Source organism: Carettochelys insculpta, chromosome 4 (assembly GCF_033958435.1).
Source record: "Carettochelys insculpta isolate YL-2023 chromosome 4, ASM3395843v1, whole genome shotgun sequence".
Taxonomy (NCBI): Eukaryota; Metazoa; Chordata; order Testudines; family Carettochelyidae; genus Carettochelys; species Carettochelys insculpta.
In genome coordinates this window covers 22,564,746-22,583,468 of record NC_134140.1, presented here as the reverse complement: position 1 = coordinate 22,583,468, position 18,723 = coordinate 22,564,746, and the positions used below count along the sequence as shown (strand labels likewise).

Here is an 18,723-nt window from a genome sequence, read left to right as displayed (position 1 = left end):
ATAACACACCCCAGGGTTGGACACACCATTTATGGCCCATGAAATTAGTGAACACTTCTGAAAGTTTGGCTGGCATAATGAATTAAGTAATTATTAAGTAGCACTAGTGGATTGCATTGAAAGGCTGACCTAGTTCAGTCTCAACCCCCATAAATGCAAATGATGGCAGAATACTGAAACAAAATGCATTTCACAGCCTATGAAAGATGCTTTGCTTTTAAGCCTCCCTGTGGTTTCCTACCTTTTGTTTCTTTTAAAATATATATTAAGTGACAAAAAATATTTGAAAAACATACCTGCAAATAGCACACACAAAGCAGGCCGGATGGTAGGTCTTCCCCAGTGCTGAAACCACTTCCCCCTCAATGAATTCATCACAGCTGATGCACCGTGTGCCGTAGAGTCTTTGATAGTCCAAAGTACAGATGTACTCTCCCTGTCTCACAAAAAATCCTCCTTGAGCCAGGTCACATCCACAAGCTAGATAGAGAGAAATGACAAAGATTTAGGGGAATGACAAAGATTCATTCATTTGATGCTCCACTGCACAAGTCATGAGTCAGAAGATTGCTACCCCTATGGTCTTCATCTGTAATACACATAATAAGGTTGTTTTATTCCAAACAGAAAAATAAACATCACAGTAAAGAGCCTGAAGTCTGGTCTACAACGCAGGATTAGAACAACATAAACGGCCTTGTGTCAATCTATCTGTGGAAGTATCTTTGCTGAAATTTCACTCCTGATGACATAAGCATCCCTCTACACCTCCCCAAGCGGCGCTGAATCACTGTGTGGTTTATGTTGCTTTCATGAGGCATCCCTCAGTGCCCCCCACTGACACCTGATCTAAGTGCTCCTGGTGAGCATACCCACCTCCAGCACAAGTGTGCACACACACTTTAATGACTGCAGTGGCTGAATGCTGATGTAAATTAGGTCAATATAATTTCGTAGTGCAGACATGGCCTGAGTGCAGAGAGAGACGAACTCCCAGACAAGGAGCTACCTTGGGATGTTAGCAGGAGGTACACCCAAACCACCATTAGGCAACATCTGCCATTACATTCAAAAAGGTTTTAAAAAAAGAGGGGTTTATTTTTAACCCTCATTCTTCAAAATGAAAACCAGTCAGTAATTTTCAGGGATCAGAAATTTATTCCATAACTGCCCATTCACAGGGCTTCTGTGAGGCAAATGACTGAGACAGAAGGGCAACCTTGACAGGTTATCAGCCTGCTGTAGTACAGCAATTCCTATGTTCCAGTGCTCAGGAATGAAGTAAAGACATTGTGGAGAGTGAGCAAGATGATTTTTTGGGACAACATTCTCAAGGTAACCTAGACACATGACATACAAAATGTGCACGTGTACCACACAAAATGTGGGCGGACGGATCTTTAGGCCAACCCTCCCCAAGCTGCCTGCAGCAGAAGCAGAGCTCAACCACTGGTTCTTTACAACTCTAGCAATCAGTTTAGACTTCCTAGGATTTGACTACATGGGAAAAGGAGCCAAGGAGGACATTTGAAAAGCACAATAAACTGAGATTCTCCATAGCAAGGCCCAAAGAATGACCTTGCTAACAAAGGGAGCATACAAACCTCAGGATCTCCCTCCAGTTCGTATAAAACATGTTGAATCTGGAATTATGTTTTGAAACATAATAGGACATAATAGGCATCTCAGAAACATGGTGGAATGAGGAAAATCAGTGGGACACTATCATACCGGGATATAAATTATATCGGAAAGACAGAACAGGTCGTGCGGGTGGCGGAGTGGTACTATATGTGAAGGATAATATAGAATCAAATGAAGTAAAAATCCTAAAGGACTCAAAATGTTCCATAGAATCATTATGGATAACAATTCATTCCTCTAATATGAATATGGCATTAGGAATATATTACCGACCACCTAACCAGGACAGTGATAGTGATGCTGAAATGATGAGGGAGATTAGAGAGGCTATCAAAATAAAAAACACAGTAATAATAGGAGGAGATTTCAATTATCCCCATATTGATTGGGTGCATGTCACCTCAGGACGGGATTCAGAGATTAAATTTCTTGATGCCTTAAATGACTGCTTCTTGGAGCAGCTAGTACAGGAACCCACAAGGGGAGAGTTGATTCTCGATCTAGTCTTGACTGGAACGCAGGATCTGGTCCAAGAGGTAACTGTTACTGGACCGCTTGGAAATAGTGACCACAATATAATAACTTTTAATATTCCTGTGTTGGGAAGAACACCGCAGCGGTCAAACACTCTGGCATTTAATTTCAAAAAGGGGAATTACACTAAAATGAGGAAGCTAGTTAAACAGAAACTAAAAGGTAGAGTAATTAAACTAAAATCCCTGGAAGCTGCATGGAAACTGTTTAAAGACACCATACTAGAGGCCCAACTTAAATGTATACCCCAAATAAAAAAACACAGTAAGAGACCTAACAAAGAACCACCATGGCTAAACAGCCATGTTAAAAAGGCAGTGAGAGAGAAAAGGGCAGCTTTTAAAAAGTGGAAGTCAAATCCTAGTGAGGAAAATAGAAAGGAACATAAACACTCCCAAATTAACTGTCATAATGTAGTAAGAAAAGCCAAAAAAGAGTTTGAGGAACAGCTAGCCAAAAATTCAAAAAACAATAGTAAAATATTTTTTAAATACATTAGAAGCAGGAAGCCTGCTAAAAAAGCAGTGGGGCCCTTGGATGATAAAGATATAAAAGGAGCGATCAAGGAAGACAGTGCCATTGCGGAGCGATTAAATGATTTCTTTGCTTCAGTCTTCACGGCTGAAGATGTTACAGAGGTTCCTAAATCTGAGCCAGCCTTTTTAGGCAACAAATCTGAGGAACTCACTCAGATTGAAGTGACATTAGAGGAGGTTTTGGAATTAATTGATAAGCTGAATAGTAACAAGTCTCCAGGACCAGACGGCATTCACCCAAGGGTTCTGAAAGAACTCAAATGTGAAATTGCGGAGTTATTAACAGTGGTTTGTAACCTATCCTTTAAATCCACTTTGGTACCAAATGACTGGAAGACGGCCAATATAACACCAATATTTAAAAAAGGCTCTAGAGGAGATCCTGGCAATTATAGACCGATAAGTTTAACATCAGTACCAGGCAAATTAGTAGAAACACTAGTAAAGAGTAAAATTGCAAGGCACATAGAAGAGCACGAATTGTTGGGCAAAAGTCAGCATGGTTTCTGCAGAGGGAAGTCGTGTCTGTCTAATCTATTAGAATTCTTTGAAGGGGTTAATAAACATGCGGACAAGGGGCACCCAGTGGACATAATATACCTGGATTTCCAGAAAGCCTTTGACACGGTCCCACACCAAAGGCTTTTATGTAAATTAGGTGGTCATGGGATAGGAGGAAAGGTCCTTTCATGGATCGGGAATTGGTTAAAAGACAGAAAACAAAGGGTTGGAATAAATGGTAAATTTTCACAATGGAGGGGGGTAACTAGTGGTGTTCCCCAGGGCTCAGTCCTGGGACCGATCCTGTTCAACTTGTTCATCAATGATCTAGAAAATGAGGTAAGCAGTGAGGTGGCAAAGTTTGCAGATGACACCAAGTTGTTCAGGACAGTCAAAAGCAAAAGGGATTGTGAAGAACTACAAAAAGATCTCAGCAAACTGAGTGATTGGGCAGCAAAATGGCAAATGAAATTTAATGTGGGTAAGTGTAAGGTAATGCATGTTGGAAAAAATAACCCAAATTACACGTACTACATGATGGGGTCAAATTTAGCTACGACAGATCAGGAAAGGGATCTTGGAGTTATAGTGGATAGTTCTCTGAAGACATCCACGCAGTGTGCAGCGGCAGTTAGTAAGGCAAACAGGATGTTAGGAATTATTAAAAAAGGGATCGATAATAAGACAAAAGATATCATACTTCCCCTATATAAAACTATGGTACGCCCACATCTCGAGTACTGCGTGCAGATGTGGTCTCCTCACCTCAAAAAAGATATATTGGCATTAGAAAAGGTTCAGAAAAGGGCGACTAAGATGATTAGGGGCTTGGAAAGGGTCCCATATGGGGAGAGGCTAGAGAGACTGGGACTTTTCAGTTTGGAAAAAAGGCGATTGAGGGGCGATATGATAGAGGTATATAAAATCATGAATGGTGTGGAGAAAGTGAGTATAGAAAAATTATTTACCTTTTCCCATAATACAAGAACTAGGGGACACCAAATGAAATTGATGGGTAGTAGGTTCAAAACTAATAAAAGGAAATTTTTCTTCACACAGCGCACGGTCAACCTGTGGAACTCCTTGCCGGAGGAGGCTGTGAAGGCCAGGACTCTATTAGGGTTTAAAAAAGAGCTTGATAAATTTTTGCAGGTCAGGTCCATAAATGGCTATTAGCCAGGGATAAAGTATGGTGCCCTAGCCTTCATAACAAGGGCAGGAGATGGATGGCAGGAGATAAATCACTTGATCATTGTCTTCTGTTCTCCTTCTCTGGGGCACCTGGCATTGGCCACCGTCGGCAGATGGGATGCTGGGCTTGATGGACCTTTGGTCTGACCCAGTATGGCCATTCTTATGTTCTTAAACTACAAGGGAGGACAGGAAGGAGAGATCAAGAGCTCTCTATTTCTAATTATAGGGAGACAGGTTTCTCCTCCAAACTACTCTGAACCTTAAAAAGAGTGTGGCTTTGGCTGAGAGACAGGGTAACTGTTCAAACTTGTGCTTATGCTAGGAGTCACCATGGGGCACTGAGAGCTGTTGAATCAAAATGGAATCCCTGTATATAATGGAAACCACTTTAAGAGAGGGGTGCTGCCAGTCTCCTCCTATTCTAGTTCTAGCACCTATGGGCTACGTCTACACGTGAAGCCTACATCGAAGTAGCCTATTTCGATGTGGCGACATCGAAATAGGCTATTTCGATGAATAACGTCTACACGTCCTCCAGAGCTGGCAACGTCGATGTTCAACATCGACGTTGCGCAGCACCACATCGAAATAGGCGCTGCGAGGGAACGTCTACACGCCACAGTAGCACACATCGAAATAAGGGTGCCAGGCACAGCTGCAGACAGGATCACAGGGCGGACTCAACAGCCAGCCACTCCCTTAAAGGGCCCCTCCCAGACACAGTTGCACTAAACAGCACAAGATCCACAGAGCCGACAACGAGTTGCAGACCCTGTGCATGCAGCATGAATCCCCCACTGCAGCAGCAGCAGCCAGAAGCCCTGGGTTAAAGGCTGCTGCCCACGGTGACCATAGAGCCCCGCACGGGCTGGAGAGACAGCGTCTCTCAACCCCCCAGCTGATGGCTGCCATGGAGGACCCCACAATTTCGACGTTGCGGGACGCGGATCGTCTACACGGTCCCTACTTCGACGTTGAACGTCGAAGTAGGGCGCTATTCCGATCCCCTCATGAGGTTAGCGACTTCGACGTCTCGCTGCCTAACGTCGAAGTTAACTTCGAAATAGTGCCCGACGCGTGTAGCCGCGACGGGTGCTATTTCGAAGTTAGTGCCGCTACTTCGAAGTAGCGTGCACGTGTAGACACAGCCATGGAGTCACTTATCCCAAGTCATGGCAGGATCTTTGTTGTCAAGTACTCTGATGCTACTTCTGGAAGAACTGATTTGGGAGCAGTCCCTGCAGTGCATAGTAAACAGCATTCAGGACCAAACTAGACTGAAATTCAAGATATAACAGGGATGGAAGAGTAAATGTGTCAGGCAATGTACCAGTCATCCACAGCCCACAGAACGAAAGTATAGGTGTTGATGCTCTTAAAGTTCACTGTGTTGTGTGCATGTAATATTAAACAGGATAGCTATCCAGAGCAACTTAATTTTTAAGTCAATTATTTACAGTATATTGATTGTGTACATTAAGCATGTTATCTCATTTAAGGTTAAGAATAAAACCTCATTCTAACTTCTTATTATACAGAACTATATATGCCTTCTGAACATATTTTTTGAGTAATAGCTCACTGGTAACTAGATTTCCTCTTTTTCTCATACATACATATATATATGAGAAAAAGAGGAAAACTAGTTACCAATGAGCTATTGTTCAAAAATATGTTAGCACATATATATTAGCATGAATCAAATACAGATTTACAGGCGAGATTAGGAAATGCTGTTCTGGACATTTTAAAATTGTCTGAAGGTATCAAGTAGTGTCTAAACTGGCAGTATAGCCATGTGTGGAAGGAAGGTGAAGCATGTAATTAGGTTTTTCATCATCCTTGTAGAAAATTCCTTTATTCCATGGTCACTTAACTTTACCACTATGTGACTAGACTAAAGTCCACAAGATCATTTATCTAAATTTATCTATAGTCCTGCTAACGCAACTGCTCCTCAGTTCTTCCTTGCTGGCTTCTCCAACAGTGGGGAATGAGGGTGGGTTTTAATAGATATGATAAACACACCTCAAAGACCAGCAGTTACAATGGTGAGTAACCATTTTTCTTCTTGGAATACTTGCTCCTCTATTCTAGTTAGGTGATTCACAAGTCAAACGCAGGAAGATGGGTTAGAGTCAAAGCATGGCTGACTCAAGGACAGTGGCCCTAAAGGCTGCATCTCATCTAAACTGCTGCACAATAATGTAGTGTGATGTAGAAGTATGTACAGAGGTCCATATCCAGCTCGACAGATTTCCTGGAGAGGCACGAGCCAGGAAGGCAGTTGAAGAGGCTTGAGCTCACATGGAGTGCTCCATTATCAGGTGGTGGGGTAACCTTGGCAAAGTCACAGAACATTCATATATAGGATGTGGTCCAGGAACAGTTGCACTGTGACAAAACTGGAAGCCCCTTCATATAATCAGCAACAGCCACAAAGAACTGCAAGGTCTTGAAGAAAGACTTGGTCTGTTGAATACAGAAGGCAAGCACCCACCTCACACTGAAACAGTGCAGTTGGCTGCTCCGCAAGGAGCTGTGAGGTTTAGGATAGAAAATAGGAAGTAAAATATCCTGGCCAGTATGAAGAAAGCTGGGTGAGGGCAGAGTTGGACCTTATCCTTATGGAACACTGTGTACAGGGGCGCCAAAATGAGGGCCTGAATCTCAGAGCACCAAATTTCTGGAAAGATGTGGAGAAACTGAGAAGAGCAACACAATGATGAAAGGTCTAGAAAACACGACCTGTGAGGGAAGACTGAAAAAAACTCCAGTGACACAAGGCCACTGGATCTGTTTAATTTGGAAAAGAGAAGACAGAAGGAAATGATAACAGCTATCAAGAACCTAAAATCATGTACAAGGAAGAGGGAGAAAAAATATTGACCTTAAATTTCTGAGGATAGGACAAGAAACAATGGGCTTAAATTGCAGCATGGGAAGTTTAGGTTGGACACTAGGAAAATCTTCCTCTCAGGGTGGTTAAGCATTGCAATAAAATTGCCTAGAAAGGTTATGGAATCTCCATCATTGGGAGATATTTAAGAGCAGGTTTAGATAAACATCTGTCACGGATGATCTAGATGGTTTTGTCCTGCCATAAATGCAGATGGCTGGACTTGATAACCTCTCATGGTCCTCTTAGTCATATTATTGTATGTGTACGCTTCTCATTTTATGAAATGTTTAGAAAGAAGTTTAGACTATTACATTAAGTACATGTAATTTGACTACACACTTGTTGATGCCCATCAAACAATAAAATGAAGGAAATTAAAAAATAAATAAATAAATTAAAAAAGCCCTACCAAACCAAGGCACTTTACCTTTTGGCTACAGTTACATTACAGCAATCTGTCTACAGAAGTTACTGTCAAAAGAGATGTTCCAACAAAACTTTTTTTTGACAGATCATGTCTACACATAAAAGTGGATTGATCTTTTGACCCACACTGTTGACAAAAGGGCCCCCGGAGCCTCTACCCATTTTTTTCGACAGTTTCTGTTGACAAAATGCATTTTGTGTGCACATGGTCCACGAGTTTGGTCTACAAAACCCCAGTTTTGTCTACAAAATTCACTAGTGTAACCTTAGCCATTAAGATGAAACCAATCCACTTGGGATTTTAAAAGAACAAAATGCTTGGATTCCGCTTTCAGTCAGATATTCTTTTCTCACCTGTAATTATAATGCATGCCACATCCTCCTCACTGCATTTTCTTAATCTCACAAATTCATGATTGTTCTTAAAATTCAATCCAGAAGAATCTAGGTGAAGTGTATGCCATTTAACAAAGTACCAGTTAGAATGGTGATATTGGAACAAGTGATATTTGAGCACTGCTATTTGAGCAAGATATCTGAGAAGTTTCAGAATGTATTTATTGCCCCAAACAATGGCAGAGATTGATCAGAGAACATGATAAACTTAGCAAAACAATTTAAAATGATTTCATGACTAGAGGATTCTCTAATGAATATATTATCCGCCACATGCAGATTCTTTACTGCCTAATGAATGGAAACATTAATTCTGGTCTTTTGTCATTTGTGAGCTACTTACACACAGTACTTTAGCACCAAATCTAGTAACACTTCCATACTACCTCAGGATGTTTTAAGTTCAGATAAAATGCCTCAAAAAGGAAACCTGGTCAAAATCTTAATGCATTTTTTTAAGAAGTTAACCATTGGGAACACTGATCAAAACACAGCAATATTTTTCATCTATTTACTTATAAAATAAACAATGATATGCCAACAGGACCTGACTGTATTCATCAAAGAGTTCTCAAGACATTCAGATATGAAATTGAAGAACTGCAGGATGCAATTTACCCATTAAATCAGCCTTTTTCCAGATCATAGAATCATAGAAGAGTAGGACTAGAAGGGACCTCGAGAGGCCATCGAGTCCAGCCCCCTACCCTCATAGCAGGACCAAGCATTTTCTAGACCATACCTGAAAGCCATCTATCTAACCTCTTCTTAAATAGCTCCAGTGATGGAGATTCTACCACCTCTCTCGGCAATTCGTTCAAGTGTTTGATCACCCTGACAGTTAGGAACTTTTTTGTCTGACACTGATTATCTAAAAAGGCTACTGACATGATCCTGGCAATTACAGGCTGGTAAACCTAAGTTTAGTATAAAACAAATTGTTTCAAAGTATAGTAAGGAATAGAACGATCAGACACATGGATGAACATAGTATGTTGGGAAAGAGTGATCACAACTTTTTTTTTTTTTTTTTTAAAAGAGAGTTCATGCCTCACCAATTTATTAATAACAGAGAGAAAGTCGTGCTAGTCTACATACCATCAAAACAAAAAAGCAGTAAAGTAGCACTTTAAAGACAAACAAAATAATTACTTTGTTAGTATTTAAAGTGCTACTTTGCTGCTTTTTTGTTTCAATTTATTAATATTGAGGGGATCAACACACGTATGGACAAACATCATTCAGTGGATATAGAGGGCTTGGATTTTCAGAATGCTTTTTTACAAGGTCCCTCTTGAAAGGTTCTTAGGCAAAGTAAGGAATCCTCGGATAAGAGGGAAGGGTCTTATGGATCAGTAACATTGTTAAAAGACAGAAAACAAAGGCTAGGAACAAACAATCAGTTTTCACAAGTGGAGAAAGATCCCCTAGGATCTGTACTGGGATCAGAGCTGTTCTACAAATTCATAAATGATCTGGGAAAAGAAGAAAACAGCATGGTTGCAAAATGTGCATTAGATACATAGTTACTTGAAGCAGTCAAGTAGCACTTTAAAGACTAGCAAAATAGTTTACTAGGTGAGCTTTCGTGGGACAGACCCACTTCTTCAGACTTCTTTCGTGGGTCTGTCCCATGAAAGCTCACCTAATAAACTATTTTCCTAGTCTTTAAAGCGCTACTTGACTGCTTTTTGTTTTGATTGTGTATAGACTAGCACTGCTTACTCTTTGTTACTAAAGTTACTTGAGATAGTTTTACCCAAAAAAGCTTATAAATAAAATTGCTAGTCTTCAGTGTGCCACAGGACTGCTTGTTTTTTGGTGTGTGTGTGTGTGTGTGTGTGTGTGTGTGTGTGTGTGTGTGTGTGTGTGTGTGTGAGAGAGAGAGAGAGAGAGAGACAGAAACAACAGACTAACATGGCTACCCCTCGGAGACTATTTACGAAGCATTAGTTAAAGAGTAAACAATAAGACAGAAAATATCATAATCCCAGTATGTAACTCCACAGTATGTTCTCACCTTGAATTCTCAATGCAATTTTGGTCGCCCCATCTCAAAAAGATATATCAGAACTGGAAAAGGTACAGAGAAGGGCACCAAAGTGATTAGTGTTATAGAAGAGCTTCTGTAGGGGGACAGACTAAAAAGACTGGCCAAAAGAAGATTAAATAACTCATGGAGGATGGATCTATGAATGACTATGAGCCAAGATGATCATGGGCACAACCCCTTGCTCTGGATATTCCTAAACATTTGACTGCTGGAAGGTTGTCTAGATGACAGGGAAGAGATTCCTTGAAAAATTGCTGTTTTATTTACTTCCTTCAAAGATCTGGCATTGCTCAGTTTCCAAAGACAAAATATAGGATTTGATGGATCACTGGTGACCTAGTATGGCTATTTTTACGTATTTACTTATGAAAATTATACACATAATCCATTGTCCCAATCCAGCAAACCACTGAAGCATAGGTTTAACTTTCTATTGGATTTGAAATAGAAAATTTATGGGCTAAAAGTTAATCAAATGCTCAAGTGCTTTGTAGATCAGAAGTTTTATGATATTATTTGAGTAATAACTAGAATTTGGTGTACCTAGTCATCATCAACAGTTGTCTGTGCACTACTAAAGAAAACCTATGACAGAGAAAGTGGAGCTGGAAAGGAAACAAGACAAATCAGAGGACTAAACAAGCTGAATAAACAGCCTGATACACATCACAAAATTAAAAAAAAAAAAGCTATTGTCTAAAATGATCTGAATGACTGCTGCATTACATCAGTTTTGCACTGGCAAGATGCCAATCAAATCAATTAACAGTTGCACCCCTGTAAATCTGGTGCAAGAGTGGTAAATCAGGCCCAATGACCCTACACTCTTCAAGACAGAGTGTGTTAGTGCTATGCTCACTGCTCACTTTTCCCTGATATATTTCTTTTATATGTTTGGGAGCCTCTAGGGTCTGCAGGACTGAGGATAGTGATGAACCATTGATGATATTGTCCAGTCCCATACATGCCAGGCAGGGGGGGAATGAATGCACCCCCCACAATGGGGCACCCCACCCTTTTCCTGCTCTATCCCCACCTTGCCCCTGCCCCAATCAGCCTGGCTGGGGATTACTGGAGCAGAGGTGGACAAGTGGTGGTAGCTGCAGGAGATCACCTCCCCGCAGCCTCCCTCACTCCCCCAACCCACACTCAACATTAAGTGCTCCACCATTGCCTCCGAGCCCGCTCTTCCCTGCTAGGTGGACAGAGGCCTCTCAGCCACCCAGGAGGCTAAAGTAGAGATCCGCATGGTGAGGTCTGGGGAGGGAGAGGCAAGGGAGGCCACTGAGGGAGGTGCTCAGGCTGAGTGGGGGAGAGTTTGGGCTGAGGACCCCTGTGTTTGGGCATAGGGGACACTGGGACCTTGTGGTGGAGGGAGTTCAGGCTAAGCAGGGGTAGGGTGGAATGTCTGGGGTGGAAAGGGCTGTGTACAGTCTGTGGGGGGGATACTGGGGCCTTGGAAGACTGCAGTCTGAGAGAGGTGACGTGGGGGGAGTCCTTGAACCACATGGAGGGTGGGGTATTTGGGCTGAGTGAGAAGGGGCTCTTCAGACCTAGTGGGGTGGAGGGACCATTCAGATGGTGGGGGGACCAAACCGGGGGTTGGCTGGAGGGAGGGCAGGAAGCGGAACCGGTTGTAGAACTGAGGGTGGGGCAGGGGGGCGGGCAAATGGCAGGACCTGCTGTGTGTGAAGGAGGATGGCCAATATTTATAAAAAAGCGCACACACCCCTGAAATTTCTGCACACAGTCCTGTTGTCTGTTGGACAGCAGTTACAGATCCCCTGTGGCAATCACTGAGAATGCACAGTAAGGAGCCACACCTGTTGCGTTAACTTTGTTTTGGGTTCCTCTCCTGAAACCTGAGACTCTTTGGTTTTACACTACGTTCAAATGCAAGTCCCTCAGATTGCACATGGGAGCTTTCAACATACTTATTTATAGCCCAGCAGATGCATTTGATCTCATAAACAAACCAGTCCCTGTTACCAAGCTACAGATATCTTCTAATTCTTTCCTTCTATAGTGAATACTCTGACTTAGCTCTGCTTATCGTCTCCTCTGTATCCAACGTGGTTACAGTTATTGATGCCAATGTTCATATAAACTAAGGGCACTTTCCACCACTCCAGTCACAGCCAAGGGGCCTTAACATAGATGGAGCTAATATGAACACCCATCCCAGGACCAGTGTTCCCTACAAGCTGAGCACTCGGGCAGCCACCCAGGAGAGATTCAGGTTTTGCCCCAGCTGATTTGCTGGTCACCCCCAGCCACGCACAGTAGTTAGCATGTGTTTCTATTCGTGGTGCACAGCTGCACATGCTTTGAAGCACACAGCAAAATTTTTCTGCCCACGGATGGACAAAATGAAAGGGAGAACCATTCAAGACCCCCTTTTAGTGGCCACAGCCATATAAAGGAGGCATTGATGCAAATGTTAAACAGGCATTTTAGCTCATGGAGCAACACCAAATTACAGAAGTTGAAGATCTGACTCCACCAGGATCAGTTAAACCCAACATGCATGGTTAAATACCCACGAGGATGCATAGATTAAAAACTGACTATTTCTCCACAGAGGAACAGAGCTACTGTTTCCAAGGGGCAGACAGAGCTGTAACAACACAGGGGGCTTGTGTGATGGGGTTCGGGGTCCCCCAAGCTCTGCACCCCATTTGCAGGCAGGAGTGACTCTCACTCAGCAGGAGAACAGCAGGTTTATTAGCCGGCAGGACACAGTATTGTACAGAGGAGTCAGTACAGCAGGCAGAGACAGCCAGTCCAATCCATGTTGGGGAGAGGAGGCCCCGAGGGGCCCCCAGAGCTGGGGCCTTGCCCCCTCCTTGGCCTCACTCTCTCTCAGCCAAGACTAACTGTTTCCAACTCCCAGTTCCAATTCAAACCCCTCAGGCTCCACCTCCTCCTTTGTCTCCAGTACAAATGTGTCACCTGGTTGTCAAGGTTACCCTCAGCAGGAGACCCACACCCTCTGTGAGCCACTCAGATACGCACAGGTATCCCCAACTCCATCACATTGCTTGTCTACATTACCACCTTCCTTTGAAGGAAGGATGGTAATTAGGGTGTTGGGAGTTTACTAATGAAGTGCTACAGTGCATACGCAGCACTTCATTAAGTAAATTTCCCCCCACAGCAACTTCGAAGTACTGGCACGCGTCTAACCGTGGCTCACCCGCTGGTACTTTGTAGTGCCGGGGCAACTTTGAAGTCCCTTTACTCCTCATCCTTCCTTCAAAGGAAGGTGGTAGTGTAGACAAGCCCAGGGTCCAATGGGTTTGATTAAAGATTGACTTGCAAGATGTAAAGAAAAGATAAATGGAGATATGGTAAAGCTGATCCTGTATAGTAGGCCTTGTTTTTCACATGAGGTTCACATTGCAAGCTCACTACCCTGTGTTTGACTGTAACGTGGCTAATGACAGAGAAACCATGCACAGTTCATTCCCCTTATATTTGTGTAACATTATAGTAGGGTTTTGTTGGACCCTATTTATTGGGGAAACTGCAGGACTTTACACAAGACCACTGTAAGTTTGCAGAGCAGTGTCTGTGAAAGTTACGTGTATTGGTTCTTTCCACAGCATGCTACAGATAACTAGTTAATGTGTGAAGAGTTATGCACTCTGTTTATTTTGTTTTTTTAATTCATAGTCAAGTTTATGTCAGTCTCCAACAAATATCTGTTCAACTCATATACACTGGGCTTTCGTACGCTCCCAAGCAATGTCTTGAACAGTAATTCTTGATGAAATTCAATGTGAGGCTGCAATTATTAGGAAGACTTCATACCATAAATACCGAGAGCCTCAAGTATAATTTGGGCCAAAATAAGCAGGATCTTAATTATCTACATGAGACCAAATTTTACTTGTCCAGAGTAGCACAATGACACTGACAGGCCAAGTGCCAGCTCATGCCAAGGTCCCTGTTATCTCAACTGGACGCTATCGGACACATAGCCATAATCTGCCTGGCTCACTTGTAGGTTAATACTGATAAAAAGAGGTATCAGAATTCTACGAAAGAGTTTAGAGTTTAGATTCTGTTGACTATTTGAGAGATGCAGCACGATAAAATGGCTACCTGCCTCTCATAACTGTTGTGCTTCGATATGTGTTGCTCATGTCCATTCCATTTAGATGCACATAGGCTTCAAGGATATTGTTGGAAGGTTTTCCCCCTAATGATACCCATCAGGCCAACTGTGTAGCCTCCTGGAGTGGCACCTATATGGCAGTATATATGGATCCCTGCTGATCTGCTGTTCACTCAGTTCACTCTTGCTGGAATGCTCTGAAAAGGAGGCGCAGGCAGGATTTGGAATGGACATGAGCAAAACATCATGAAGAACACCAGTTATGAGAGGTGGGTAACCATTTTTCTTCTTCGAGTGATTGCTCATGTCTGTTCCATGTAGGCAGTTACCAAGCTGAGTCACCAGAAGAGAGTCAGACGTTATGTGGTTATGGAATGCAACACTGACCTACAGAAGGCTGTATCATCCCTAGTCTAGGGGAGATTACGTAATGAGAGGTGAAAGTATGAATGAAGGACCAAGTGGCTGCCCTATACATGTCCTAGATGAGCATTTGCACCAGGAATGGCACTGATGACACAGGCTCACGGGAATGAGCCATCAACACTGCGAATGGAACATTTGTGATGCCAGAGCATGCCCTAATGCAAGACACAACTAATGCCAAGATGTGCTTGGATGAGGCCAGAAACTCCTTTATTTTTTCTGCTATCGAGACAAAAAGCTGTGCGGTTGTATGAAATGGCACTGTGTGTTCAAAATAGAATGCTATGGTATTCTTTATGATGTAATGTCCTGTTTTATATGAAACTAGGACATTACCTTAGGGAGAAACACAGGATACGGGCATAGTTGCAACCTTGTATTTGAAAAAGACAGTGTAAGACAGCTCTGAAGTTAGCACTCTACATTCTGATACTCTTCTGGTTGAGGCAATAGCCACTAAAAATGTCACCTTTGACAAGTGGTGGAGTAAGAAACATCACCAAAGTTTCAAATGTGGAACCAAGCTGAGCTCCCAGAAGGCCCAGGGTTGGCTCACTTGAGGGTACAACAAGTCAAATGCCTTCCATGCCATGAGGAGTGGGACTCCAGGTTGGGTGAGGTAGCTGACCATGGTCCTGAGTGATGAAGTCTGGGAACTGGGAGACGGCTATGGGCCTGTCCATCGAGAGGACCAGAAAAGTAGTCAACCATTGCTGGCAGGGGCACACGTGTGCTATAAGGATTAGTGATGCCTTGTCCTGGTGCACCTTGAGGAAGACCTTGTATATCAGAGGGAAATGTGGGAATGCGTAGAGCAGGTGGGATTCCCATGACACCTGGAACGCATACCTTAGGGAGCCCAGGCTGTGATTCAGGAAGAAGAACTGCTGACACATCCTATTGCCCCACATTATGAACAGGTGGGGAAATCCCCACTTGCACACAATATCCAAGTTGGCATCTGCTCTGAGGCACCATTTGTGCCCATTGAATGAGCCGCTGAGGCAATCTGCCCACTTGTTCTGGGCTCCTGGGACCTAAGAGACCTTCAGGTATATAGAATGAGTCACACCGATGTCCTGCAGCAGCAGGACCTCCTGGCGCAGAGGAGAGGAGCGAGCACCCCCGTTTCTCTTTATATATGTAAAAAAAAAAAACTCGCTGTAGTGTTCTCTGTGAGGACTGGACATACTTGTTGTGCATGCGGCCTGGAATGTTGGGCACACCAAATGAACCACCCTGAATCCCTAGGCCTTGATATGCTGTGGTAGTTCTGCTTGGGATCACATAGCTTGTGTCCTGATGTGACCCAGGTAGACATCCTAACCCAGGGCTGAGTCACCTGTGACCAACAGCAAGGAGGGCGGTGGCTTAGTAAACATCACCTCAATTCACAAGACTCATTCCTGCAACCACCAGCTGAGGGAGTCCAGCATATGAGGTTTCAGACTTCTGTCAGGAGACCTCTGAGCTCCCAGCAAAAGTCTGCATCCTAGACATAGCCTAAGTGTTCGAACTCACAACAAATTTGGTGTTTGTGCCTTGATTTTTAACAGTCTGTCCTGCAGTCGGCCTGTAGCACCAAATTTTCTCTAATATCACGTACCATATGAAAAGTTTTTGTGACAGATGCCCTTGAAGGGAACCAGGAACACATTTAGTTTCAATTTTATAGCCTTAATACTCAATATTTTATCATGTTTTGTCTTCCTCTTTCCTATTATTCTACTGCTTTAATAAAAAAAAAAACTACCATTCCCATACCTGTCAACCAAAGGATTTACAGCCTAAGGAAAAGAGCATTGCCTTGTATTTGAATGGCATAAAGTTTATGATTACATTTTTATTAAAACTGACTTGAATGGGAGCTCTTTCTGAGTAAAGAAAAACTAAAGATTTAGGAACTGAGCCCAATGCAAGGTACACTGAGAAAGATGTGCTGTAGTTGCAGACTAATAGGCTGAGTTGAAGAAATTACATATTTTTACTATATCAAAGTTTTGTATCTGCATCTTTAGTACATCTGTCTGGAACATATTATTGACCTCACTGATTTTATTGAAAGTTCCTGGCATTCATAGCATTATTATTATAATATCTTTAACTTGGATCAGTTTCTTTACACATGTAAGTCAGAGCAATCATTAACTTGTGTATTAGCTTTTCAACCCTCTCTTTTTGACATTTATCTCTGCTTTGGGACATGGTGAAGCTCTATCTGGGAAACTTGACAGAGACAGAACGGTGCTAGTTTTATTATTTAGATAAGTCATTTCAAACAAAATATGTCTATAAGCAAGTTGTTGGTAGCCAGACAATTCATGAAATGCAGTTTACCTAGGGATAACGATGTAAAGCAATATGATAACACATTGAATTAAGCTGACAGGTAATGTCAGGCAGCAGAATATAGAATATACCCCATTCCATTCCAGCCTCATACTCTCCCCTGCACATACCTAATGCCCTGTCAAATAAATTGGTTCCATATACCACTCATGTCCTCACAGGGAATTGTGACTTCTCCCAATGTAATATCATCTGTCATTAAAAAAGTGGCTGGATAAGACCATGCAACATCTCATTGCACATCTCCCCTAAACTCAGCACAGATATCCTCTGTTTGTGGGCTTTTAGCTAGTTTGAAGTTTTTCTGACAGTGTTTCTGTCCAAAGCCATGTAAATGAGCTTTTCAGGTATGAGTAAAGTTATCAGATGCTTAAATAAATTCTAACACATCTATTGTGTTCACTTCATGCACCGGATATATCAGAATAAAACGGAATATCCAAGTTACATAACAACTTGTGTACATTTTATTTATTTACTTAGACTGTGCCATCTACAGCCAACGGCTCCCTTACCTTCTATGCCATACTGAAGGGGTAAGTTTGTCCTAGAATACTCCCTACAGTTCTGACAAACTAGACATCAGAAAGATGTCAATGAATTGGAAAGAGTTCACAAAAAGCAACAAAATAATCATTGGCTTTTATTTATGAACAAAAATTAAAAGATCAAATACTGACAAAGGCAGAATGAGATTAGTGTCTACATGTATTAGAAGGGTCTAAACACCAGTGCAGTGATTATCATCTTGCATAGCTTTACTGACTTCACAGGTGCTATCATAATTTAAACCAGCTGAACTTCTGCCTATAAGGTGGACTACCAGTTCAAGGTAGTTTTGGCAATTATTCATTTTGGGTCTAGCCCAGTTGCTAGCAATCAGGGGATTCATGACAAGTTCTGTAGAGGGAACAGATGATGTACAGGCCTGGGTCTCTCTCTCTCGCTCTCTCTCTCTCTCTTTTTGTTTTTTTCCAGGTCATTAGAGATAATATATTAAAATGTTCTTTTTCAGACTTTCTTTTTTCCCTGCCTTGTGGTATCAAACATGGAGAAAGGGTGTTTCATCTTGCCCCATGTGAGACATTACCTCCTCTCTTCCTGAGATTTTAGTTTATAAAATTTCACAGGTGAACAAAACTATCCATTTTCCAATAGAATGTTCTATGGCTTATTACTATTAATGAACAAAACTTAATGGATCATTTAAAATAGGAAAAACAAAACAAAATAGGAAAAAATCCTGATCTAGCCAAAATACAGAACTTCTTCTACTGATTAGAATTTTGCAGGTATCCCCTGTGTCATCCCTACACTTTTGTAGAACCCTAAAGAGAAAATATCAATTTCATCCCTCAAAGCACAAGGGTTATTTCTGCACGATGCTATGGAGTTGACGTGATGATTTTATCATTTAGATTCTTGTGTATATGAATTTAAAATCCACTCCATAAAATAGAGGTTTGTGATAAAGAAGTATAAAGACATAATTGAAGACTCCTGATAAGACATACAATTATAAATCAGTCTGAAAGTGATAAAAGCAGAGCTCATGGGACTGATACCACTGCCACTGAAAACAATGGCATCACTCCTGCTTACTGCATGGGTGGGCCCATGACTGGGGAAGACAGCCCCTTTA

General features: G+C 42.2%; 1 protein-coding gene across 8 annotated transcripts in view; it reads right to left on the bottom strand.

The window, feature by feature from the left end:
- Nucleotides 1-18,723, bottom strand: part of ABLIM2 (actin binding LIM protein family member 2) — a 229,230-nt gene that overhangs the window by 146,156 nt on the left and 64,351 nt on the right. For all 8 annotated transcript variants that reach the window (XM_074992431.1, XM_074992430.1, XM_074992429.1 and 5 more), the window contains one exon: nt 297-480. In XM_074992431.1, the coding sequence (XP_074848532.1) occupies nt 297-480 (184 nt within the window). The remainder of the gene's footprint in view (nt 1-296; nt 481-18,723) is intronic.